This window comes from Poecilia reticulata, linkage group LG13 (assembly GCF_000633615.1).
Source record: "Poecilia reticulata strain Guanapo linkage group LG13, Guppy_female_1.0+MT, whole genome shotgun sequence".
NCBI lineage: Eukaryota > Metazoa > Chordata > Actinopteri > Cyprinodontiformes > Poeciliidae > Poecilia > Poecilia reticulata.
The window spans coordinates 11977971-12005165 of NC_024343.1; the positions used below are offsets into that span (position 1 = coordinate 11977971).

The 27195-nt window shown below is 38.8% G+C and overlaps 2 protein-coding genes across 5 annotated transcripts; both read left to right on the forward strand.

Moving 5' to 3' along the window:
* The first annotated feature begins 533 nt into the window (after window positions 1-533).
* Window positions 534-3984, forward strand: tmem120ab (transmembrane protein 120Ab). The gene is made up of 12 exons (XM_008425439.2): window positions 534-771; window positions 984-1102; window positions 1260-1376; window positions 1490-1549; window positions 1700-1795; window positions 1899-1988; window positions 2077-2142; window positions 2239-2300; window positions 2387-2479; window positions 2628-2692; window positions 3269-3337; window positions 3629-3984. The coding sequence occupies exons 1-12, from the start codon at window positions 706-708 to the stop codon at window positions 3740-3742; spliced, it is 1017 nt and encodes a 338-aa protein (XP_008423661.1). The 5' UTR covers window positions 534-705; the 3' UTR covers window positions 3743-3984.
* Window positions 3985-6874: 2890 nt separating this feature from the next.
* Window positions 6875-26723, forward strand: porb (P450 (cytochrome) oxidoreductase b). 4 transcript variants are annotated; one of them, XM_008425450.2, is made up of 16 exons: window positions 6875-6978; window positions 10579-10762; window positions 16901-16949; window positions 17257-17385; window positions 17572-17724; window positions 19743-19867; window positions 20767-20856; window positions 21005-21103; window positions 21325-21441; window positions 21543-21661; window positions 22983-23164; window positions 23281-23430; window positions 23505-23766; window positions 24847-24992; window positions 25300-25385; window positions 25496-26723. In XM_008425450.2, exons 2-16 carry the CDS (start codon window positions 10593-10595, stop codon window positions 25638-25640), a joined length of 2022 nt encoding a protein of 673 aa, XP_008423672.1. In that variant the 5' UTR covers window positions 6875-6978; window positions 10579-10592; the 3' UTR covers window positions 25641-26723. The 4 variants fall into 4 exon arrangements, with proteins under 4 accessions (XP_008423672.1, XP_008423674.1, XP_008423671.1 ...); XM_008425452.2 differs by lacking the exon at window positions 6875-6978 and adding an exon at window positions 7053-7076; XM_008425449.2 differs by lacking the exon at window positions 6875-6978 and adding an exon at window positions 10218-10239.
* The last annotated feature ends 472 nt before the right edge of the window (window positions 26724-27195 follow it).

Sequence of the window (27195 nt, forward strand, 5' to 3'; positions counted from 1 at the left end):
AGAGTAGAACAGTACAGAGAGACAATTAGCCTGGTTCCTCCTTCTCATGCTGGGAGAGACAGCAAGCTCACCCAGCTGGATGCTGGTCACACATTTTAGCCACACACTGCTGTGGGGTGGCATCCCATTCTTCAACCACCATTTGTGGCAAGTCAGCCAGTGTGATTGTGTTAGTAGTTTCTCTAACATAAACAGCAGCACCTCCTTGCTGAACGTTCAATTGAGAACAGGAATACAAAATTACTTCCAATAAGTCTAAATACTTAAAAATACTTAAGAATTAAAAGCCTGAATTTAATATGGCTATTACTATAATAAATAAGCTCTGGGTTGTCAATACCTTAACTTTGAGCCTCAGTTGCAGAATTGAGGTTCTCCCAGTCCACCAGATGTTGCTAATGTGCAGTTGTGTCTCCAACAAACTGTGTTAAGGTTTTAGATGTGTATGAGGTCAATGTCTAACTTGAAGGTTGAACCGAAGCAAAGGTAACACTTCTGACCTCGCATTGTACAAGAGTCTGCAATAACGACAATCAGATTCAGTGACTGATAGTACAAGTCATAGTCCAATTTACGTAACATAGAGTAGATGGAGAAATGATTCACACCTATAGCAGAGTTACTTTAGGCATTTCGTAGCGCATAAACAATTAGCCGGTACAGCTATTTTTCAGCTGGGTCTTGGTTTAATCATAGGGAAACAAAATGCCTCAATCACTGGCAATTCAGGAGGAATGGAAATCTCTGGAGCAAGATTTTCAGACGCTTCAGGTAAGAAATATCCTGTCAGCTGATAGTATCTTGTCCAATTCTGCAAAATCCATAACACTCAGTTTTTTAAGATGAATTTTTAAGTCCACCAACTAGCAGCCATGCTAATTTGCCACTCATTACACATGCTTTTTACTTATTTATGTATTTACATTTTCTTTACAGTTATGTCATTCATACATTTAAACCTTTTCTATCGCCGTTTTCCCCAGGAGACACATAAAAAATATCTACAGAAACTGGATGAAATCTCCAAACTCCAGAGCAGCTGTTCGTCATCTATCGCCCGTCAGAGGAAAAGATTGAAGGAGATGTCCAGCCAAGTCAATAAGTAATTATCCACACACCCTGAAATTTGCATGCATGTGAAGGTAGATACAAGACGTAGGGTCATGAAGATATCTTAGAGGGATAAAAGGTGAACCAAATACACTGTCAGCTAAAAGCAGCTGATAATGATAAAATTTACTCTTTTTTTTCTGTATCAGGTGCACAAAGGGATCATCAGCAGATGATGCAAAGACTTTAGGTAACATAAAAGAGAAAGTCAAGACCCAAGAACATGCTTTTTCTGAAATGGATGCTTTCCTTCCCAAGAAAAATGGGTGACGACAAGAATTTTGATATATTTCAAGCTGAAAACTTTGAACATAGAGTGGTCTGTAACGTGGTTTTCAAAAGCTAAACAAATACACTATGGTTTGGTTTCAAATCGCAGGTTATACCTCAGTCTGGTTCTCGGAAATGTGAATGTGACTCTTCTGAGCAAGCAGTCAAAGTAAGCATCAGAGTTCAGATTTCCTTGTTAAATGCAACATATTTCTTTTCTAATTTCATCCTGTAAAGATTCTTTTCTATTTTATTTTTCTTAATCAGATCACAAAGTTATGCATTTACTCTGTTGTATAATGTTGTGCATCATTCCCAGATTTGCCTACAAGGATGAATACGAGAAGTTCAAGCTGTACCTCACAGTGATCTTACTGCTGCTCTCTTTCATATGTTTATTCTTCGTGAGCTACAGGTGAAGCAAACATTATCAGACGATGTTACATGTGAAATCACCCGTTTTCAGCATATTTACAGCGATGGGACATTTTATGTTCATGCATAATGTTTTGCTTCAGATTTCTGGACGCAATCTTCAACTTCCTGCTGGTTTGGTTCTACTGCACACTAACTATCAGAGAAAGCGTCCTCATCACAAATGGATCCAGGTTAATCCCAATTCTACTGGTGAAGATGTGTTGATGCGTTTTTGACTTAACTTGAAACTCAAACTGAATGAGATGTATCTTAAATCAGGATCAAAGGATGGTGGGTTTTTCACCACTACATCTCAGCCTTTCTGTCCGGTGTGATGCTGACATGGTAAGTTCAGCATAAAAACAAAACCTTCAACAAAATAATTCTCAAACTAAATTTGTTCTCATCAAACGTCACATTTCTCAACTTTTACATCTGCAGGCCAGACGGGATCCTTTACCAGACGTTCAGGGGCCAATTTCTTGCCTATTCCTTATATCAAAGTATGTTAAAAGTTTTTACAGAAGAACCACATGGTTCTGATTTTCTACATGCTCACAGTTTGTTTTTGTCATGAAACCTCCTTTAGATTTTGTTCAGTGTCTGCAGTACTACTATCAGAGCGGATGTCTGTACAGACTTCGCACGCTGGGAGAAAGACACAACATGGATCTGACTGTTGGTGAGATGTAAACACATCAAGGACACAAAATACAGATTAATGCAGCTACACTTACCATATGGTTTTAAATGTATAAAATAAAAGTGTACTGAGTATGGGAACAAAAAAAAGAAACATCTTAAGTTGTTTATGTTTCTTCTCTTTTAAGAGGGATTCCAGTCCTGGATGTGGAAAGGGCTGACGTTTCTCTTGCCCTTCCTGTTTTTTGGTCATGTGAGTAGAATCTGTGAACCAGTTTGCGCAAGGATAGCGACAGATGATAGTTATGATTTGTCATGGTTTGAATTGAACAATAATTGTGAAAAGTACCAGTGTCATAGAACCAATGATTAAAAATTAGGGGATTTTTTGAGAGTCTGGGTGAGAGTGATAATAATTTTGTTGCCTTGAGACAGTGCAGTGAAAATCTAGTTGCTGCTGAATATATTCATCAGAGATTTAATATCTGTGTGGTAACATAGTAGAATACAAAAAACTGTTTTTAAACTAGGTTTAATTAATTGCAGGAGCAAATATATATTAGGAAATTGCTTTTTTTTTTTTGCTTTTGCCATTTTTGAAAAATAAATTGAATCTTCATTTGGAAACTGAATTTTTTTTTTCATTTTTTATTGTGATGAGTTGTCTTTTTAAAATCTAGAATTAACATTTGAGTAATGATCTGAAATATTTAATGCTAACAAAAAAAATAAGATCACAAGAAATCCTTGAGGGTAACTCGGAAATATACACCGAAAATCCACTAAAATGCATGCTTCTCCTGTTTCCATCTTTTTGTTTTGTCTTCAGTTCTGGCAGCTCTTGAATGGCGTGTCTCTGTTCAGAATGGCTCAGCTCCCAGACTGCAGGGAATGGCAGGTCAGTCTACTCAGACACCAGATATTGCTGCATCACTGTCGTCCTGATAAGTGTTGCTGTGTCACTCTTTCCCTGCTTTAATAACAAACGTATCCTTTGTGTGCTCATCATTCACACACTCAGCCTATAATGAATGAATAAAGCTGTGTTAATACTTAAATTCAATCTAAACACAAAAGGTCTATAAAAATTCAGAGCTGCATGACATTTTCCCACCATCATCCTCTGCATTATAGAAATATATTATAATATTAATATTCACTGTTATTTTGTTGATTCATGTCATGTCAGGTCCGGGTGTGTGGTGCCTGCTTCCTCATTCTGTTCATGGGGAATTTCTTCACTACCCTCGCAGTTGTTCGTCACAAGTCGAAAAGCAGGAATCAGAAACCAAAGAGCATGTGATGGATAAAAATACACATGGGAATGAAATGATGTCTTACCAAAAAGAATTCTGACCGTGCTTCCTGTCACATCCCAGGATATAAAAAAAAACTTCATATGATTTCATATTGACGATGACAAATATTGATGCTGTTAAATCAAAGCTGGAAGTACGTCTATGGCCGCATTAAAATTTGGAGGTACTCGAATAAGAAACCTATGTATATGTGAAAATGACAATGCAAGAATGAAATGACTGTCTAATAAAGGATTTAGTTTTTACCAAAGCATCTTTCTGTGAATCTTTTAAGCCCGCTGACAGATTTCTTCTGTTAAATCTTAAACCTTAATATCAGACAACAACAAACTGATTAAATACAAAATCTGATTTTCATTGACTATTTTGAGAAGATATTCTCTTTTTGTGATTTTTGGAAGTTTTTCCGATCCTGTAGCATCAAACAGCCCCACAGGATCACACCACCTCCACCATGTTTCACTAAAGTGAATACTTTATTGATCCCAGACGGAAATTCACATTTTAGTGCAACCCATCCAAGAACAACACACAAACAAACAATGAGGTGCCTGAGGATGCAGCCCTTCACCCTGAGGGGGGGGGGGGCGCTGCCCTGTAATGAGATGAAATAACGTCAGGTAGGATGAGGATAAAAATTATATCCCTCACTGCACCTAGATGGATGCAGTGAAGGGTTGCAAAAAACCTCTGCACCCAAAGGCAGAGAGTTCAGGGAGGGTGTGTTGAAGAATGTGTTGCTATGATATTCTTTATCTGAAATGTTGTGTTAGTTGTGCACTAGATGTAATGAGTAGCAACATCTTCTCAGAGGTTTCTCTTTAATTTTGTCCAATCACAGAATAATTTCCTAAAAGTCTTGGAGACCTTTGTGAAATGTGATGGACCTTTGCATTCTTTTCGTTCAGCAGTGATTTTGAACTTGGAACCCTCCCATGGACGCCATTTTGCCTGCTTTCTCTGCTTATTGGATTAGAAAACACTGACCTCAAAGTGAGGTCTCAAAGACTTCAGATGTAGTTCTTGGTTATTTTGTGACCACCTTGATGAGTTGCCAATGAGGTACTTTCTATAGACAATGCCCCGGTTTGCTTAGTTTGGAATAATTGCATTGGTTACAGTCAAATGCCCAGAAGGAGTAGTCGTCTATTTAGGAAGTAATTTGGTACACATCAAGACCAGCAATAAATAAATGATTTGATTTGCAAACGCTGGCACAAGAAGAACAGTTGCCAGAGGGATCAGGTGGTGGCAGTATAAGAAGAGGGTAGAGATCCACTTCCCAGTCAGTGACAGGTTTTTTTTGACATAGTCTTGTGTTTGGGGTCGCCATCTTTAACTCCAGATTTGTGTATTATAAAGAAGAAACATCTCAGTAAATTCTACATGTCAAAATGTAATTAGTTGACATAATTATTGATCTAAAGTGCAGAATGAGTTGTACTGAGGAACTTTGACAAAGGTCAGAGGTGTGACGATTATTGCATCATATCATACAGTTTCCATTTATCCTCTGTAGTAAAAATTTATGATCTAAGCTTGAATTTGACTCTTAGATGGATAACCACATGTGCAGTGTGGGAATAAATGCAAATAAAAGAAAGAAGCAGTCATAAAGGAGTGGATTAAACAGGAATGTAATTGTTAGTCTTACAAAAATGTACTTTGAGATATTGCAAAGTACAAAGCATTCCTTTCATCAATGACTGTTAAGTTAGTGTTTGGTTGCACTCTGAACATGTTTCCATATTGCTTATTTGTATGTCAAATCAATGGAAATTGAAAATAAATGTGTGCACAATGTAGACACAGCAAAAATGTATTGCAGTGCTCCTCTGGTTGTCTGATCAGGCGAAGTTGGTGAGTGATTCTCACTGGACGTTTACCTGCTTCGGATTTTGTAAGGAACCTGAACTATGTTTTATCGTCTCAAGTTCAAAATCTCAAGTATGTCAGAAGTTTCCCCCAAATTTTTTAAATTTTTTTTGACAAATGTTAGAGGTGTGATTTTTTTTCTTGTATCACATCTATACCAAAGTTTTATTTTGTATAGTATATTAATTTATATGAATTCTCTGACCTCCTAACCGGTTTTTATGGGTTGTATTACAAAGATGAAAAAGTTGTTATTGCTTTTTAATAGAGTCATTTTCAAAAGAAATTACCCTATAATTTTTTACAGGATTATAGCACTATAGTCGACTTAAGTCAAAAGGACAACAGTATAAAATACATTTGAAAAAAATGTAATACATCTCAATAGTAAAAATAAATGAAGGAGGTTTAATTAGATTTTAATGTGTCAGTAGAAAGTGAATTCAATTTAAAAACATCAAGGTTACTTTTTCATGTCAAATTGTTAAAGCAAAGTTTTTGCTTCAAAGAAAAGGAAACCTAGAAAGCCCCATAAGGATTCCTGGAATGAACTGACAAGTAGATCTGTGAAAGAAACATTTCACCTATAAAAAAAAACTGAAGGCTAAAAATCTCACTGCAGAGAGTGTCTCTTTTCACTAGTCAAACTCCAGTCCTCCAGGGCCACTATCCTGCAGGTTTTAGATGTGACACAGGTACAAAACACTGAAATGAAATGGCTTAATTACCTCCTTCTTGTGTAGAGGCCTGCTAGTGGCCTAATTATTCTACTCAGGTGTGGTGCAGGAGAGGCACATCTAAAAGTTGCAGGGCAGTTGTTACATGTGCTGTACATTTTACATTTTAGTTTAGTAAAGCAAATCTAGATGTGCCTGCAGGCTGAAGGCCTCACATCAGGCAGCAGGACTGTATCAGCCTCACGTCCTTGACATTGTGAACATAAACAGTGTTTAACTTGGAGGAGGACGCTTTTGATGAATCTGCCTTCCAACTCAGTTCAGCTGGTTGAGTTGCATAACCATGACCCTTTGCCTGCTGCACCTTGACAGTTATTTAATAACATGTGATTAGAGATTCGCGCTGATCGCTCCGAAATAGTAAAATATCACAAATTACTAGGAATAAAAACTTGCACAATAAGCAAAACGTCCACCCTAAAACATGACAAACAGATCTGTAACTTCCCTTAACGGGAAAACATGAGTATGACGGAGTGACTCGGACTGGACGCGTCCTTCCCCCCTCACCCCCGCTGATTGGACGGAGTTGGTTTGGTCCTTCATGGCGTAAAGTTTCCTTCCGCATTGAGTGCAGCCTGAGTCTGACACAAAGAGGAGAGCAGCAGGTAAGCTTCGCCCTTTGCTCACATTTTCTAGCCTGTTACGGACAATTTCACTCTGTGGCAATCTGCTGGGAGAGACAACACTCACCGCAACGCCACAGGTTCACATTGCGGAGAAACTTTTTGAGCTTTTTAGCGACATGTTAGCTTCAGACCTGAGTGTTACGCAAACCGGGGATTAGTTCGTGGCAGCTCCCGTTCGCTTCACGGTTAAAGCGGAATAATTTACGCTTATGTGTCAGGATGTAAAGCTCGGTTGTGCATTTGCTTGCGTTCGGTGCAGTTTTCACAGCCACTCTTCACAATCCAGGACTTAGTCATAGCCCGGTCCTTGTCAATTCGTTTCAGATCCAACATGCGATTTTTTTCCCAGTGGTGAAGACATAACGCAACAAAGAGTGACTGGATTTTTTTTTTTAAACTGGTTCGCAGCTCAAAACACGTGGGACCTCACAAAAGCCGGTTTAAACCGATGTCATAGTCTGGACTGTTACACAATTGGCAACAAATCAAAAGTTGCTTCTCTCCTCATATTTATAGCTGCAGGATGGCGCTCTGTAAACCGCATCTGCTTGCTAATAATTAAATATTTATTATTACTTTGACAGAAGCTGTAGAAACCCTTTTATTTGAGGTAAGTGATAAATAATCAAACTCTCCACCTCATGATCTTGTGATCGTGTCAGCCAACAGCAGAGGGTATGTAGCTGATGAGGGAGGGTATTGTTGACTTTTTTTGTCCCTCACCTGATTAGGTCATAAATGAAAACACCGAGTTGTGTTTGAAATGGGTCTGACTTATCCTTGTTGAACCAACCTCACTGGTTTCAGTCTTTTATGATCTCCATGAATGAAAACCAGTAAGCTAATGGTTTATGGCACTTTGTTGCTGTGGTGTACCGAGGTTGCCTTTACTGGGCTGCTAATTAATCCAGCAGAAGGAGATAACTAAACTATGCTTGAGGTTTGTGTCCAGCTGCCATGACTTGGTTATTTGTAGTGATGGTGTTCATTTTATCTCATGGTTTAAAGTTCTTTGAGAGAGTTGCAGTGACCAGAGTTTTCTCTGGCTGCAGAGTAATAATGCGGCTCTGCTCATTCCCCACATGTTGTTGAGAACTGGCTGGCTGTTAGAAAAATTCCTACACTTGTTCTTGCTTACAAGAAAGGCAGAATTGACGGTCCAGAAATATTTACAGCCATTGCATTAACTAAGTTAGGACCATGCACCACTCTTATTAAAGTTGCTCCGTTTTAAAACTACAGTTGGCAAGCTAACTGCTGACTGGTCACTATGACAGGAGACCCACTTGCTAATATAAGCTTAGTACAACCAGTAACCTGAGAGTAGAACTGCATAAACCACATATTCTAACTATTACACTGATTTACCTGACAACTACTAACTCCAGTAAGTCTATATTTCTGCTTCAAGTTCAACACAATAAGAAAATGCTATCGACAGCATTATTATAGTTGTATTAATCATTATGTTGTTTTATTTGACTTTTAGGGTGTCCTGTCCAGCAGTGTGGCTCTCAGAATTGTCTGCATGTCAAAGTGGAGCCCAACAAATTTATTGTCACAAGTGAAGCATTATTGCTCTATCTAGTTGGCTATATTGAAATTGCTTTGGATTTTTAAAATGCTATGGGCACTGAAATGGAAAAGGGGAAAAAAAAAAGAAAGAAAGAGGGGTTTGTGGTAAAAAGTTAAAACAGAAAGAGGGAGATGGATAAAGAGAATACAAGCCAACTCTTAGAAGTCTGTTTCTACACCTGCAGAAAGAGGGGAAAAAAACAAACAAGAAACCATGACAAGACATGTATAACAAGCAAAGTTATACATGTCTTATAGCAAAGTAGTGCATACAACAAAGCACACGGTAATTAATGCAATATTAGTGGCAACCGCAGACCAAAATTACTACTGATTAGTAATTATAATTAAAACATGTATATCTAAATTTGATAGTAGTTATGGTGGCCAATTAAGATTTTTGACCTGAATTTTACCAGATTTCTACTGATGCATAAATATTTTTTGGCTATATTACTTTAGAAGTTGTAAACCAATTTCTGAATTTTTTGTGAAGTTTTAACAAGCCGAGTTCTCTTTAAAAACTTGTAAGATGGATTGTAAGGACAGGATTCAATGTTGTTGTTTTTTTTTTGCTAGCATGTTTATTGTTGCCACTAATTTCTCTTTAGACAAGAGCTAATGTTGCACCACTAATATGAGAGAGTAGTTGCTGTATATCAGGGTTTTAATCTTTTTTTTTTTTTTTAAAGGACAGTAATTATGAAGTTTAACATCTTGTATTACTAATTAGCATTGTTGGCATTACTAAAACAGAACTTGGTGTGTATTCCTAAAGAATCTATAGCCTTACCTGAATTTTGTGTGTAAAAAGGCTGCCAACTCTCTCATACCCTGAATGAATCACAGATATGTTCTGACATGTAGGAAAATACAATTTCCTTTTTAAATAGCTTCGGTTTCCCGTGGTTTTAAGTGCCTGACTGATACTGAATTGGCTCACAGTGTAGTTTGGTCCACTCAGGGAAAGGTGAGATTCTGTCTTTTCTTGTGTATCTCTGATTAATAACATGAAGGTTTGCCTATTTTTCCTCTAAAGGACTACAGAACAGATGGCATTTATCACATGTAAATCAGAAGATTGCAAAAAAAGGGTTGCTGTTGTTCATTAGCTGTTCATTAAATGCTGCAGATTAGATAACAGCTAAAATATTATCCAGAATTTTTTTTTTTCTGAGGTGAATATCTCCATAGAACGGTCTATATGACGTATTCCATACAGAAATTACAGGAAGGAGTTTTCTTTTGTCCAAACCAGACGTCATTACGCAACCTAAGCCCACTGTGACTTTTGCTCCTGCTAAAATGAACAGCAGGCGGCTCATAAACTGGTTTACTTAATGTTTCAGTGAATCAGCAACAATCTGCACATGTGCAGAGCCAGCACTTTGTCTAACATGTTTCTTTTTTTTTTGTTGTTTTTTTTGTTTGCTTTTTGCTGTGTCACTTTTTGGAGTAGTGATCAAGCCAAATACGGAGGTTAGAAAAAAAACCACAAAAAAAACCAACCCTGTACTCATTGTTTTCCCGTCCCTAACTGAAAGAACACGATGTCCTCTCCTGCTCAGCGTGAAAGGAGTTGATGTCGTTGGTGCACGACAGGAGATTCCTCGCTTATCCAGGACACTGGGCTACAATGATAGGTTGTGCAGAGCCGAATGTATGGCACGTTATCCAGTAGTTTATGCATAAAAGCATTCATTGTGTTTTACGACATATGTTGGCAATCATGTTCCCTTCAGGAATTTCCTGAATCCTCAGGGATGTTGAGCCGTGAAGCTGAAGTAGGCTGTAACGAACAGATTGCATTCACAGATTGCATTCACAGATTGCTTAATTTCCAGAAATGTATAGCTTTTTAAAAAAAAAATTTCTTTTGAACTTCTGAAATTTGTTCTTGCACAATAGTCAAATAAAAAGGTATTACAGAGGAATCAAGTGTTTTGCATGTATTCAGTAATCCTTCATTTAGTGAAAATGTTTTCCTTCTCTTTCGTATTGTAGCGCTGAGCGCCAAGATGGCCGACATGGACCCAGAGACCGCCACCAACACCGCAGGCGAAGAGGAGCCTCTCTTCAGCAACCTGGACCTCTTCCTCTTCTCTCTGATTGTGGGCCTCGTCATTTATTGGTTCATGTCCCGCAAGCAGCCAGAGCCCATCCCCGAGTTTAAGAAGCTTGATACCCCGTGAGTTTGTGTATTTATTTTTCTGTTCTGCTTAATTCAAGGCGGTGTCGAAGATCTTCACTACGTCATCATGCAATTTACTTTTTTTATATGCAGCTCAAGGTTTCCCCAGAAAACTTGCTAAGCTTGGCAGTTGGGTGCTACAGCAATCATTCATCCAGCGGGCCGCCATGTTTACGAGTTAAAAAATGTTTAAAGTTAACAGGAAATTAAAAAAAAAGATATTTATTTGTTATTGGAAGATTAATATCTAAACATCAACTATAAAGTTTTTAAAAAATGCAAACGTATAAAAAAAAAAAAGACTTAAGTAATGCTAAGCCTGGTGGGGGCATAAGTAAAGCCTGGTGGCCCGCCAGGCTTATAATAAACTGGGGGTAACTCTGCAGCTACTATCTTGTTAAATTAAAAGTCTAGGTATGGTTTTTATGTCATTGAAACTTGTGTTTTATAGTATAGTTTATGAATTAAAGTTTTAAAACTGCATTTCTTTAAAGTTGCAGATTATAAAAAAAAATAAACATGTTTGACAGTGATGGGGCACAGGAACTTGTTTTTCTTTTTCACAGATTCTCTGTCTGAAATTATAGTGTATCAACATGGTGACAGTTTTAACAAATATGTAAAAACCATATTTAATTTTAAAAACGGTTCCATCCTGCTGCCGGACTACAGTTAAAAACTTTTATAGTTGAACATAAATGCTGGTACAGCAGAAGGTGTTTGGATCGTAAAGATTATTAGGACTTCACTCTGGGTTTGATCAAACGTTAAATTCAGTTCAGGTTATTTATATTGCTGCAATTCACAGTATTGCCCTGAAGCACTTTACAAAAACTGAGTTAAATTTATTTTCATTATAACTGTTGTAGAAGTGGAGTAGACTGTAAATGGTGATCTACAACTCAAAGTCTATTTGATGCAAGTGGCCGTATCTTTTAGGTCAGCCCACTTCTAAGGGCAATCCCAACAAATTTGTGTGCAAAGGCCATTTTCTTCAAGCTGGCACTGTAAGGCATTGAAGCATGTGTGTGAGTGTGCACAGCTTGACGCTTTAGGTAAATGTTTCACCAGCTGTGACCCTTGCTTCTCTCCGCCTCCTCGTTTACTTTCAGGCTGTTTTGACACAAACTCATCTGATTTGCTTGATGTTTTCTCTCTTGTCCAAGCCTGCGGGTCCTCCTCTGTTCCCGCCCGTTGTCCCCTCCTTTATCACTTAATAGGGAGTGAAAGAGGCTTGGCTTTATTACATTGAACTCTCCCTACACTGGCCACATTTTTGGACACTCCTTTTACGCAGAGTTTTTTTTTTTTTGTTTCTTTGAAAAGAAAAAAAAACCCTCAACAAAGCCTGTAGCAGCTGCTACATTCCTGGTATTGCTGTGTAAAGGGTTACAGGCTGAAATAGCTCTTGTGTGAGGCATGGTCTAAGTATAAACAATAAACCTCTAATTTTACTTTACACCTTATTTTGGCATTTATGTCAAAAAAGGTTCGCTTGGGAAGACAACCATTAATCAGATCCTGGATATCAGTGGCTGAACTGGGTTTATTTCACTGGACGACTGGACTTGGCTTTAAAGTTTACAGGAGCTCAGAGTGGAGCTGCTGCTCCTCCGTATCGCTACAAGTCAATGAAGGTATTTCAAACATCTGGCCAGATCCTCTGTCATAAATAGATGGATGGATACGAAATTTTGGACATTATTTTTCATTCCATCAATCCCATCAAACCAAGGAAGGTACAGATCTCAAACTGAAACTGAGTGGAAAATGAATAAAGCGGCAGATGACAAGGCTCAATACTCTAAAGCTGGCCTATATGTTTATCATTTTGGAAACTGATTGGTAAAGATCATATAAGCTCGAGGTAGTGCAGCAAAAAGGAAATTTGCTTCTTAATCCGGGTAAAAATTATGTTCTAGTGTTTGGTTTTACAAAGCCAAAATGTTAAGCTGTTAAAAGCGCGTATTCCTTGCTGTGGTTTTGGAAAGAAAAAGAAACATTTATGAGACTGTTGCAGTGTTTTGTACTGTGAAGGAAACAAGGGTGAAGTGCTAAGACTCCTTTATTTCCATGATTATTTTTTATAGCTTGATATTTCTTGAACTTTAGAAACCTTTCTAACCAGAGTTAAAAGTTTGTTTGACCCGACTCTACGAGTCCCTGGAGGGAACGGATGCAGGAAGGGAACAAATATCAAGACGAGAAGCAGGGAGCTGGACTCCCCTCCCCTTAAAGGGCCAGTGATTATCTACAAGGGGGTGTAGTCTTTCATCTGTTTCCTGAGGTTTTTTTTTTCCCTCGTCCCTGAACCCGTTTTGGAAGTTCTCTGGAGAGCGAGCCAATTCCTTTTGTCCAAAAGTGGAAAGTTGAGGCAGTAGACAAGCAGCCCTTTCTTCTCCCTGCCTTAGTTTTTTTACTCTCCTTTCCCCAGAGCCACGTTTTTCTTCTTCTTTCCAGTCTCTGTCTGGTCGGAGCTGCACTGCTATTGGCCCATGTCACAAATGCAATCCTTTTATGATAAACGAGGTTGCCATAGCAATGACATTCCCCTCTCCTCCAATGAGGTGGGGGCAGGGGAGAAAAAGAAAAAAAAAAAAAGAGGAAAACAACACGCAGCTCTTTCCCCCCTCACTGGTCCACAGAAGTTTCTCTGATAACCAGTCAAATTTTCAGAATGGATTTTGTGGACCTTTTCCTTCCCAACACCTTTCAGAGTGCCGAGGGAAAGGGGTGGGGATGAGGAGGAAGGCATTTCCAGCTCCTGATCATTTCAGTGTGTGTGTTTCGCGTGAGTCAGAAACTGTGGCTCTGCAGCTCGGCTGCGTTTTTATGGGAAAGTCAGTTTCCCACCATTGTGTTTCCCGGCGGTGGGCAGAGGCTGACGGCGGTCGCGCTCTCTGAGTGAACGCGTTTCAGACGCCACTGGTTTCAGAGAGCGGCGCAGGAAGAGGAAGAGTTCAGATTGCGGTGGAGGTGAATGTGAAGGCTGGCTGAGCTTCAGACCCTTGCTGTATCCATCCGCCTACCTCACTTTTCCATCTTATGCTTTTGGAGTTTTTTTTTTTTTTTTATACTTTGAACATTGTGGCTGTTGGCTTGGCCTACAGAGCAGTGCTAGTTCAAGTGTGTAGCTACATGTCTGCATGTCATGGGCTGTGTCTTCTCACTGCCAGAGGACAGGAGAGATGCTGCTGAGAGGTCAGTAAAGTTTTTATTTTTACCGCCTCAAACCATCGTTGAGGGGTCGTTCGACTCATTCGTATTTCTTCTGTTGAGATGAATTCCAACCTCGTAAACTTGAATCTGACGGAAACGCTACACTAGGCGTGCAGTTCAACCTTAGTTTAACCTAAGACTGCGTCCTAGAAAACATAACGGGTTTCAGAAAAGTTGCAGAAGAGACGGAGATTAAATCTGTTCATCTGCAAACGTAATCGAATCGGCTCATAATCAAGTGTTCTCGGGCTTAATCATTTCCCGCTCTGGTCATTTGCACATTTCCATCGTGATTTTATTTTATTCATGAAACAATTCCAGCTTAAAGTTTCTCACTGCTAAAGTGAGAGAAATCCCCACTGTTCTGGGTTTGCACTTCGTCCTCAGAGGCTTTGTTCACACAGGATGCACAATTTCTTCTCAACGGCATGCAGCACTTGTGTTCAATCATATTTTAAAACGTAATCGCATCATTCAGTCATGGCACCAACATTAAAAAGCAGTCCAGACAGCAAAAGTAACAACATAACCAGTAGGAGGAGGAGTCGATCATTAATGGTCTTCTGTCTTTTGTTTTCTTTTTGGGGGGTTGAGGAGCTTTTATGAGTTCAGAGCTTCCTGTATATAGAAACAAAAAAAAAAAAAGCTGTCATTACAGCGAGGTTTCTCTGTCCATCCATTAATGACAAAAACAACTTCCTGTCGGTTGCAAATGTTGACTGTAAACCACGTTGGAAAGGATTTCATTAATAATCTGTGTTTTTTTTGTTCATTTCTCGTTAGACTGCATAAATAAGGTGGACATAAACGGCAACTTTCAAGACAGCATGACTGCACAATAGTCAATTCATTTTATGACTTTATAATCATGATTTTGATGTATTAGGTGTTCCTGTAATCAGGAGTCAATACTCGGCTCCAGAGGCCTACAACTCCAGTCCTCCTGTATCCGGAAACCTTTGGATGTAGGGCTGAAACAATTAATTGAATTGATTAGTTAATGGCATAATTGTGAAACTAATTTAGTAATCGAATAATCATTACCTGGACTATACAAACTTCAAAAAAGGAAAATGCGATTTACTGAAAAAACGGCACCCTCGGAGAAATGATGAAGCCAAAACTGTTTGGGGAAAAAACATGTCTGTAAAAATGTTTTACCAAGAACTCCAATGTTTTAGTTTAATCCAGTACGAATGCTGTAAAATCCTCCTATCGGGCACCATTTATTAATTGGTTAATTGTAAAATTAATCAGCAGATTATCCCTACATTGTTGTCACGCCCAGCTCAAAGGCGAGGACAAAAAAGGGAGACAGATGAGCGGATCTATAGAAACAATAATTTATTTGATGACCAGAACACGCTCCGGGAGATCAAGCCAGCCAGTCAGAGAGAAGTGTGGACCAATGCTGCTCGTTCCGGTCTTGTCCGGAGGGCAAACAAGCAGACAGTGACTGACTACACGTCAGTATTTATCATCTGCCGGCGAGTACAATTAATGGCCCATCTACCCGCTTCCTGAAAAGAAACCAGAAAACACAGGACTAGAGACACCTACTGGAAAGGAGGGGATCGTCACAATTGTATTGATGTCAAGTCAAACAGAAAAAGTTGAGCTTTTCACATGTTTTTTATTTTTTTTTATTTAGCTGCACAATCATCCTGGTCAAACGTACTCTAAAGGAATGCTGTTATGTTTTAGGCGATACAATGTTTTTTTTTTTTTGTTTGTTTTTATCTTAAGAGGGATTTGAATAGTTTATTAGCATCTTTTGTGTATTTTTAATATTGTACAAAATGGGCTTAATGGTCAAATGAAAAATCTGAAGAATGTGGCTTTTTTTTTTTTTGTCTGAACAATCGATAATTGATCGAATAATCTATTGCTAAAATAATAATATGAATCAGCAGTCCTGTTTGGATGTATCCCTGCTCAAACACACTTGAATCCAAAGACTAAACTACCTCCTCTGCATATCAGCAACTTTTCAAAGACGCGTTCTTCAGCTGCTCGTTTGATTCTGGTGTTTGGAGCAGCGATGCGTCCTGACGTTGCAGGACAGTGGCACTCGAGGGCTTGAGTGGCTGCTTGAACTGCACGCAGCTTTTCTCCTTTTAAAACGTTCTGTTTTCAAATTTATTGTACTTCAAGCTTCAATGACAGCACAGCAATCTTGTTCTACACTTTTGTTGTAAAAAAAAAAAAAAAAAATCACAAAATGCATTGTGTTTTTTGTGAGCCTGAAAGTCACTTTCCTTGTAATCTTTTATCAATGGAGGCGATCTGCAGGTGTCTGCTCTGCTCTTTGATGCTCATTGTAGCGGCTTTGCCTTTTATTCAGCTTTTAATAGGTTTAGCTTCCTAAGCTCCTCCTTACCAACCATCGGCCAGCACACGCTGTTTTGATCTGTATCAATGCACTGATTATTTTTGCCCAAGTGTAGATGTCTAGATTACCATGACATTTGCCCTATTGAGATTAGATCACTTCCTCTTCAATACTCGGTGCTTACCTAGAACATGGCTAAGCAGCTGAACCAGCACAGTAACATTGTACCAGGTGCTATCTCACTGGTAATTACTCTCCCACCTGTTCTTTGTAGATAAATCCTTATCTGTCACACAGTAAATGTTTCATTGATTTTCGCTGAACTTCACGTGCTTCCGTGTTCCCCAGATGTACTGGGTTTAGCCTGTAAAAAGGTCAAATCTCTGAGAATCGACACGCAGGTCAGAACACGGAAATGAGGTTTACTGTCACTTGGACCGATCGCTAAATAAATCTGAAAAGGTCATTCCTACATGTTTGTGCGCAGCAGCAGTTGTATTCGCTAAGGTGTTTAAGAAACTGTACAATTAATTTCGCCTCTTAAATGTTCTGGCAGCCAGACTCAAACAGTCTTTCTTTTCCAGAACACAAACCACCCGGGAGACGAGTTTCGTCGAGAAAATGAAGAAAACTGTGAGTGATTCCATGTTTTTGTTTTGCTAACACATGTAGATTCAGATTTCAAAACTCCTGCTCAGACTCCTGTGGTCCTCTGTTCCCAAGCCAGGACTGTAAATAATGAGGCTGGTTTTGAATCCTGTGGTTCAGCAACAAATGACTTGGATACCATGAGGGTTGTAGATGAGCCTTTAGTTATCATTGCTACATTTAAGCACGTGTAAATATTTCTTTTTTTGCCTAGCAACCAGACGGGATATATGCAATAATCTGCCCTCCCGTGTGCAAAATGTAAACATCCTTTTTGTCAATTTGCGCTCAGGGGAAGAACATCATAGTTTTCTACGGCTCTCAGACGGGGACAGCTGAGGAGTTTGCCAACAGGCTCGCCAAAGATGCCCAGCGCTACGGCATGAAAGGAATGGCTGCCGATCCGGAGGAGTACAGCATGGTAACCCGCATCAGAGAATCCACTCACTGCACTGCAGGGGTCACATAAAATGACGTGCTAAATTAAAAATTTACGTCGGAAAGAACTTCCTCTCAGTTCTTTTCCAGATGAACGGAATCGGTCAAGTTTTTTTTTAATTTTTTTTATCTGTGCTGTGTTTAATGTCTGCACTTCGCCTCGTTTCAGGGGGAACTGGGCCGTCTGGCTGAGATTGAGAACTCTCTCGCTATATTCTGCATGGCCACATACGGAGAAGGAGATCCCACTGATAACGCCCAGGACTTTTATGACTGGCTGCAGGAGAATGATGATGAAAACCTTTCTGGCCTGAACTACACTGTGAGTCATTATCATTAGGGTTTTTAAAAAAAAATAAGCTAGTAATGATGCAGGAATGAGGCACTGATGTGCCGAGTGAAATGCTGCTTGTGCGCAACACTGGCCCTCTCTGACATCCTTGTCTTAATGTTCTTTTGCTGCAATTATTAATCATTTAAATACATCATTATATATTTATTTCTGTGTCTTAAAGAGGATGAGGTCCATATGATTCAATATACCAAGAGAGGCTTTTCTATGACACAAAGACTGTACTTTACAGGAAGGTTTAATTTATGATTTTGTTTATTCTGAAGGTTGTAATATTTGTGGATACAATAAGTTCATTTTTGTGCTTTTATATATATATTTTTTTCTTTGACTTTTCACCATTAACTTGCCTGGACTGACTTTAAAGATAAATCCCACACACCTACATGCTGGGTTGTGTTACAAACTCTCTCTTGATTAAACAAATTTAGGCTAATAAAAATGTCAGCAGTATGCAAAAGGCACTTTATTTTCTTAGGTTCTGTTTTTTTCCACTAAAAACATGCAGAAGACCTAAATTTGCACTTGGCGGTTTAAACTAATCCTCCTGATGTTTTTGTATGAGAACAAGAAGCTGTGCTTACATCTTGTACAACTGTTTGTATTTTTTTGTCTCAGTCACATTATGAACTGCAGCAGGACTTGTGCTTAGGATGCAGCCTCTTTGGTTTTATTTTATTTAAATTAAAAAAACATGAATATTGATCTCCAAGTTCTACAGAGGAGATTATTAGTGAATAATGTCATAGCTGTGGTACAGTAAAGTACAGAGTATTTAATAGTTTGCTAATTATTTAAATGTGTTCAATGCTATGAAAACATCTTCAAACCCTAAACCATACAGCCACAAATTTCTATACATTTTACTGGCATTTTATGTGACAGACTAACACAAAGTAGTGCATAGTTATCGAGTGGAAGGAAAATGATCTGTGGTTTTTAACACTTTTAACACCTTTAAGGTTGAAACGTGGGTGTAGTTGCAGGAAATGGTGGTAGTTCAATACAAACTCTGCATCCATTTCCATCAGAATCACTGAGGGCTTTCAAATTCAATTCAAAAATACTTTATTGATCCCAGAGGGAAATTAAATAACTACCAAAAAGATTGTGGTGCAAGAACCAGTTCTGAACTTGTCCTCTAAAAGAACCGACTTGCTTTTCCACCACCAAGTCAGAGCCATGTTATTAAGTCATTATAAACGTCTCATTCATATATTGTTTGATCCTCGCCCTGTTTTATTCAGGGGGTTTTGTGGGAAATTGTAGTGCATGGAGGCAATTTTACCTCAGAAATATTAGTTTTCCCAGAATCCCTGCAAACCGATTCTATAACATCACCACCTTCATTCATTAATGCTGTTTTAAAGAACCAGCAGCGCTGGTGAATGCTTCACAGGACCAATCAGCTGATTTCTGATCATCTGATTATATCAAGAGACGAGTAAAAAATCATCAGCTTGTGTAACTAATCTGACATTTTATTGCTTTATCGCCTCCAACTCCTCATGAAATTCTTTTTTTTTTCTTTTTTTTCTTTCTGGCCCAGCAGAAAGCTAATGCTGGGATAATGCTGGTTGAAACCAGTTTGTTGGAAAAGGCTCCATCGTTGTGGGTTCTTTGAGTCGGCATGTTTACAATCTAAACAGATCTTTTTTCCATCCTTCACACTAGATGAAATATGGTTACTCACAAAGTCGCATAATAAGTGTAGTTAAATTCTGCTTAAAACATACTTTTATTAAAAATGTTAGTGTTTAGATCAAAGTAAATTAAAATGTTAACTTTCAGGGGAAAAAAATATAGCCTACTGAGTTTTTTCTGAGGATCACTCACTTGTGTATCATTTTTGTTCAACGATTTCAAGAGCATTTTCACTCGATCGACAACTTAAACAGCTTATGAATTTCTAAATTAAAGAGATTATTTGCTCTTAAATGCCAGAACTATGTGCTGATCCTCCAATATCTCTTACTGTCTGTCTGCAGGTATTTGCTTTGGGCAATAAGACCTATGAACACTACAACGCCATGGGAAACTATGTAGACAAAAGGCTGGAAGAACTGGGAGCCAAGCGCATCTTCGATCTTGGTCTGGGTGATGATGATGGCAAGTGAGTATTCTGGTTAATGTCCAAGACTGGTTTGTGTACAGTCAGTATATTACTTTTTAATCGTGTCAGTTGCCACTACTGATCAAAAACCAGCCTTTATTGTTGAGGCTGTGGGAAATGTTTTTGATTTTTCATAATTTTCCATATCAGTTCACGAAAACGACCAAAGTTCAACATTTTAAAAATAAAAACAAAAAGGTTTCTTTACTTTTACCCTAACAGTAAAGAAACCTTTACTGTTAGGGTAAAGGTTTCTTTACCCTAACAGTAAAGAAACTGTTAGGGTTTCTTACAGTTTCTTTACTGTAAGACCCCCCTTACAGTCCCTTTGATAACAATGTGTCCCTTGTTATCAAAGGGACACATTTGATAACAAATGTGTCCCTTTGTTATCAAAGGGACACATTTATCAAAAAGTCCTAACAAATAATTCTGAGTAAAATACATTTAAACTTTCAGAGACACAATATGATTTTCACTGTCAAAAACAAAGACAGTTTGGGGGAATATCGTCTGGTGTGTGACCTCGCTAAAACAGATTTGAAACATATTTGAAGTTATTCTGATCAGCAGATCAAGTTCTGGAAGATAAGGACTCCCTTGGAAACGATTCTTAAACTCAATAAATTTTAATCTGTGGAGGCTGGCATAAAAAATTTAAAAAAACTGGGAATAATTTTGTATTTTCCTCTTTTCTCAACTATAATTTCTATCAAGGAACTTGCTGCACATTTTCTGTCTTTTTGAGTACCGTTCATCCATCTATCCAGAAACGTCAGTCCAGAAAAGCTGAAAATTATTACTTCACTTATGTGCTGAAAACGAGACACATTCTTTTCCAATAAAAGCCTGGTCGGCACATTTCCATTTAAACTTCCTGTTGTGTTTCTTGGTTTCAGCCTTGAGGAGGATTTCATCTCTTGGAGAGAGCAGTTCTGGCCGGCAGTCTGCGAGCACTTTGGCGTGGAGGCGTCAGGAGATGAGTCCAGGTGTGTTCATGGTCAAATTGTTTTTGTAATATTTCATTTTTCATGATTGTTCTCCCGAGTTGTACTTTTCTCACACTTGGTATTGAGTTTGTTTCTTTCTGTGTGTATGATGAGCTGATGTTTAGTCTCCCGATTTTCTGCCATGCAGCATTCGGCAGTACGAGCTGAAGGTTCACAGTGACGTCAACATGAACAAAGTTTACACAGGAGAGATTGGTCGCCTGAAGAGTTTTGAAGTCCAAAAGCCGTAAGTTCAGACGCGCCCTCAGAGTCCCCTGAGCTCAGTCATTTGTCGCTTTTCACCTACAGTAATATATTGTCTATTGCAAAACTCGCTTAATAAAAATTAACCTTGAGCCCCCTCGTGGTTACAGAAAACATCTCACAAAGAAAGTTAAAACTTCTACTTTTTTTTGTCTTGCTTTAAATAAATCCTTATTTATTTTAAATATTTAATTTAATTTACAGACCCTTTGATTCCAAGAACCCATTCCTGGCTCCAGTCACTGTCAACCGTAAACTAAACAAAGCTGGCGACAGACACCTTATGCACCTGGAGCTGGACATCACCGGCTCCAAGATCAGGCAAGGCCACTGGAAAACTGTCTCTCAGGACAAACTTGGCTTCATAGTTTCAGGTTTATGCCTGACGCTCAAAGTCTAAACATCCCATTCTGCCATTTCAGATACGAGTCAGGAGACCACGTCGCCGTTTTCCCCACAAACGACTCTGAGCTGGTGAACAAGTTGGGAGAGATCCTTGGCGTGGACCTTGATGTGGTTATCTCTCTCAATAACCTTGACGGTATTTCATTGCCTCCGTAGAGAACCTTGGCCACAGAAGCCCCTCCCCTTCACACTATCACAAAATCCTTCACTGATAATCTAGACTTGGTTCGTCATCCTTTCGAATGCATGTTACTCAACTGCATGTTGATGTTTTAAAATACAGTCAAGGTTTAAAAGGTTGATGATTTAGTGACATAATTGCAGAAACTTTGGGGTGTTTTTTTTTTTTTTTTTGTGACATCTCAAATTGTTTTATTTTAGATGATGAACTTGCTGCTAAATCTGATGCGTATCCGGTTGTTTTCAGAGCGTCTGTAATATGAATGGTCATATCATGACAGAAGAAGAAGCAGCAGGGAGACGCAGTAAATAATAAACAATGGACATAAGCAATGGCTGAAAATTATAATTATGAAAAAATGTGTGTCAGTGAAGCGCATTGCATCACAATCACACCACTTCTATATCTGACTACGTTGTTGCAGTCGGTGCGCCACAAAAGGCCATTTCTGTTAGATGTGCTTTCTTTTTATTAACTTCTTTTGTGTTATGATTTTGTGGCAATATTATTGACTAAATAACTTCAAAATTAATCCATAAATGGTTCCATCCATCATTACTTTCATTAATAATGCATTGCTGTGATGTCGGCGTTTTTCTTCTGTGCATTCAGGTCTCTTTGAGGACATAAACCATTCACACAGAAGTCTGATTGGGGTGGCATTTAATTAGTAGTATGATGATTTCAGTAAAACATTGGAATTGAGCATCAAGACCTGCTGTGTTAACGAGGAATGTTGCAGAAATGTGGTGCCAGCAGGCCAGAGCTTGCGAAGCGTAAACTAGCAAGTGGAGGCACAATAATTCAAGAGTTTTAAACAGCTGGTATCAAGGACAAGCTGAAATGTTGTAGGAGGTACACAGCTCAACTACTGAACACTGGGGTAAAGTTATTTTCTCTGATTGTTTGGGGCGTCTGGTCAGAGTCTGGCTCACAACGTTGCATCCTGATGTGATCTTTGTGTGACTGGATTTGCCTCACATGATGAAGCAGCTTGTCATAAGGATAAATAGTGTTTCAGATCAGACTTTTGAAGTTTTGGACCCTCGGCAGAAAAAGCTGTGTAGAAAAGTGAATTATTCATATATTAGACATATTTGTGTACCTCTGAAGCGTCTTAATGTTTTGAATCCTTCTTCGGTGTAGCATAGAAACCAGTAGAATCTGAAAATGAAAATGTTAAACCAACAAAACACATCAGTGTCCCTACAAAACTAACGGCCGTAACTGTGGACTGTTGACGGAAACGCTAATCAGATTTGTGATGTGTCTCCAGAGGAGTCCAACAAGAAGCATCCGTTCCCATGTCCCACCACCTACCGCACCGCCCTCACTCACTACCTGGACATCACAAACCCTCCCCGCACCAACGTCCTGTACGAGCTGGCGCAGTACGCCTCCGACCCCAAAGAGCAGGAGAACATGCGAAAGATGGCTTCCTCGTCTCCCGAGGGCAAGGTCGGTGACGAGTTGATTCAGAGCAACTTTTAATCCCAAAACCACCAAGATTTTGTCACGTTGCCTTTGCTGGTGAGTAAAGGGTTTTTCTTTAATTCCCATGTCATTGTCTGCAGGCTCTCTACCAGAACTGGGTGTTGGACTCCTGCAGAAACATCCTGGCCGTTCTGGAGGATATGCCTTCCTTAAAGCCTCCTATCGACCACCTGTGTGAGCTGCTGCCTCGTCTCCAGGCTCGCTACTACTCCATTGCCTCTTCGTCTAAAGTACTGACCCCTTTACAGATGAGACATTCTGAAAATGACTCGACGGCTCCTAATAAAATATCTCTTCCCTGTAGGTTCACCCCAACAGCATCCACATCTGTGCCGTGGTGGTGGAGTACAATACCAAGACGGGTCGCGTCAACAAGGGAGTCGCAACCAACTGGCTGAAGAACAAACTCGTCAACGGCCACAAGTCCACCGTGCCCATGTACATCCGCAAGTCCCAGTTCCGCCTGCCATTCAAGGCCTCCAACCCAGTGATCATGATCGGCCCCGGCACTGGGATCGCTCCTTTCATGGGCTTCGTCCAGGAGAGAGGCTGGCTCAAACAGCAAGGTGCTCAATCATCTCTCCGTCTCAAAGTGTTGGTCTCTGTGGTGGTTGTTGTTGTTGTTGTTGGTGTGATTTCATGATAACATCAGGTGAAGGACGGGGATTTTGTTTTTTTTGTCCTCGTTTAAATTCCCCAGTCCAAAAGAAGCCTTGCAACAAAAATATCAAAAGCCAAGAGTGCGACATTACAACATGTAAATAAACCAATATTATTATAAATGAGATTATTTATATGTTAAAAAATACTATTTTAAATATGTAAATAACTGTGAAAATCTATTAGAATCTTAATTAACTTTGTCCATCATGAATTAATTTGAACTGTCATTTCATTAAATAAACCCTAAAATCTGATTGGTTAACTCGAATGACATCTCCAAGTGAAAAAATGGATAAAAACTTGATTGAATAACTGAAGTTAAAATTAAAATATAGGAGGAATAAAAGCTTATTAAAAATATGACAATATGCAAATAAATAGATGCTAAAGAAAATATGTTTTAACCAAGTCAGGTTTTAGATTTGTTTTTAAAAGCTGGCACTGCACCCAAAGAGGGAAAACAAAAGGCATTATTATCCTTAGGAAAAACTACAAGTCTATTAACATGAGGCTTTAAATGCGCTTTGGGAGGAAATTTATAGCTGGTCAGTTAACTTTCTTGTCAAATCCTGAAAAAATGGGACAAAGAGCTCCTTCGACATAAAAACTGTATTTAAACAACTTATAGTTTGAAAATGGGGACTTCAGCAGCCGACTGAAACCCATCAAAACTGTCTGTTATGAATTGATCTGTATGCTGTTTGAAGGTATTGAAGCTAATTCATGCGTAGCTCTAAACTCCTGTCAACTGCAGTGAATGCAGTATTTAACTGTCTTGCATTTTGAAATTACTTAAAATAAGATTGTAGATAATCGAGTTTTTTAAGATGAGTTACTCAAGATAATTCAGTCTTTTTTTTTTTTTTTCAAACATTTTTCAAACATAAATAAATCCAGTCCCTTCTCTCTATAACAACCTTGCCAACTTTGTCCCTTTTCAAAAATGTATCTTTAAATGTAACACGGATGCTTTTGCTCCACAGGGAAGGAAGTAGGAGAGACGGTGATGTATTTCGGCTGCAGATACAAAAACGAGGATTATATTTACCAGGAGGAGCTGGAGGAGGCAGAGAAGAACAGCGTCTTAACGCAGCTTAATGTTGCTTTCTCCAGAGACCAGGATCATAAGGTCAGACTGTCTACATGACTGCTGCAGCTAGAGGTTACCAAGCTGCTGCAACTGAGATGGTTTTGCTTCATTACTGTGTTAAAAGTTGCTTTAGGTTTTTATGGGTAGTGAAACATGTATAATAATTTATTAAAACTTATCAATAGCAAACATAGATTTTCTGCTCTTTACTATTTTACTACTTGTACTATACCGAGTTTTATAGTACACTGTTGTGTAATGTGGTAGTACATGTGTTTATGTTTTCATATATCAAAAGTTTATAAACTCACAGCTTGAAAATGTTTTCTTTTCCCATTTTCTCCAGGTTTATGTGCAACATCATCTGAAGAAGAACAAGGAACACATCTGGAAGCTAATCCACACAGATAATGCTCATATCTACGTTTGCGGGTAATGACCTAAAATCTAAAAACACCTAAAGCATGGGGGGCTTTTTCTTTTTTCTTGGCACCCCTTTTTTGTGAATAATCTATCTACACCTGGTTTGCTTTATTCTCCAGCGACGCGAGGAACATGGCAAAAGACGTGCAGACGGCTTTCTACGAGATCGCAGAGGAATACGGCAGCATGACGCGCACCCAGGCCACAGATTACGTCAAGAAACTGATGACCAAGGGACGCTACTCGCAGGATGTGTGGAGCTAAAGAGCCTTCAGCGCAAAGCCTTACTCTTCACTTCTGATGTGGTAGTCCTAAAATTCCCGTTTTTGCAGTTTATTCTTCAGGACTGAATATGAAAACGATAAAGTCTCGCTCGCATGCCCCTCCTCCCCTGGTTCATGAGGGCTACAGGTAGCAGAGGATGATGAGGCAAACCCTACCTCAGCCACTTCTGGTGTTCACATCAGCATTTCTCACCTTCACTTCCTGCATCACATGTTTCTGTAACTCCTGCATTTTGACGTGTTGTCATGCCTCACGGAGATTTACCTCTTTGGCTCCCAGAGATCGTCAAGAGTCTCTTTATATAAATACAAAATATTTTGGCTGCAACTTTAAAAGTTTGAAGATTTGAAGAAGTAACCCGCTGGAATCAAATGTCTTTATAAAGAATCTTGAGTCACCCCAGAGTGTCGGATGCAAATGGATCCTCGATCATCCATTTGAGAAATCTGTAGTTTTTCCACCTTTTAGCTGGAGATGATTTCACATTAAATGGCTCTGACTTCAGTTTCTCTGAGCTGATCTGGTAGTGCTTTTCAAGTACTTTAAATGTGTAAAATACTGCTAAAAGTAAAACCGCTTCATTGGTATGTTAATGTCTGTCTTTGTACTTTGACAAGGGAACTGAATGCAGATACCTCGAAATCATTTTTGTAACGGAAACTTCAAAAGTGATCATTTACAGAAAACCATTTGTCTCCTGTCTGAAACATTTGAAATAAAGTATCACCATTGAAATGATGGCTTTCTATACATCAGATACTGCAGAGGAATATGGATTGAACTTTCATGTGAGAACTCTATTTTTGTGATGTTTTTGTCTTGCTTTACATGTACCACCATGTATAGACCATCAACCAAGAGTTTATATTGTGTTTGCGCTGTCTGTCAGTCTGAGAACATATGAAGGGGGGGATGGAGGTCAGCCGACCATCTGAAGTTCAGTCTGTGCCTTTTTTAAACTCTGCCTTATGTAAGACATTTGCATTAAAACCATGACGTTGTATAATTATTTTCATCCATGCTTACATTTTTAGAAAATTAAAATCTTAAAGAGACACTTTATCTGACGCTGTCACTTTTTTTGCCATTACACTTTGTAATGTAATTATTTGTATGGAGGCATGCATTTTTAATGAATAAAATTGGACTAATTTGTTGGGATTATGTTTTCCTTGGAGGCAAATGGCTCCGTCAGCTGTGATAACTGGATATTGAACACGGAAAGCTCTGCTGTCCATCTGCAAATTGGATCAAGATGTGAAACTTGTTGGTTTCAATTTCAGCCAAATTTATGTAAAGTACAATAATACGGTAAGTGCAGGGCATCTGAAACAATGATGCCAAGCAACAGCCTCTAATGCAAGATTTTAAACAGTTTATGAATTAAAAGAAAAACCTGATATAATTTGTATACAGGAAACTTGGCTGAGGCCTTTTTTGGATTTCAAAACAATGGATATATTGCAGTTAGATATAATAGAGAAGAAGGAAATGGGGGAGGGTGTCTTTGATTAAGGAAGGTATTCTGTATAAA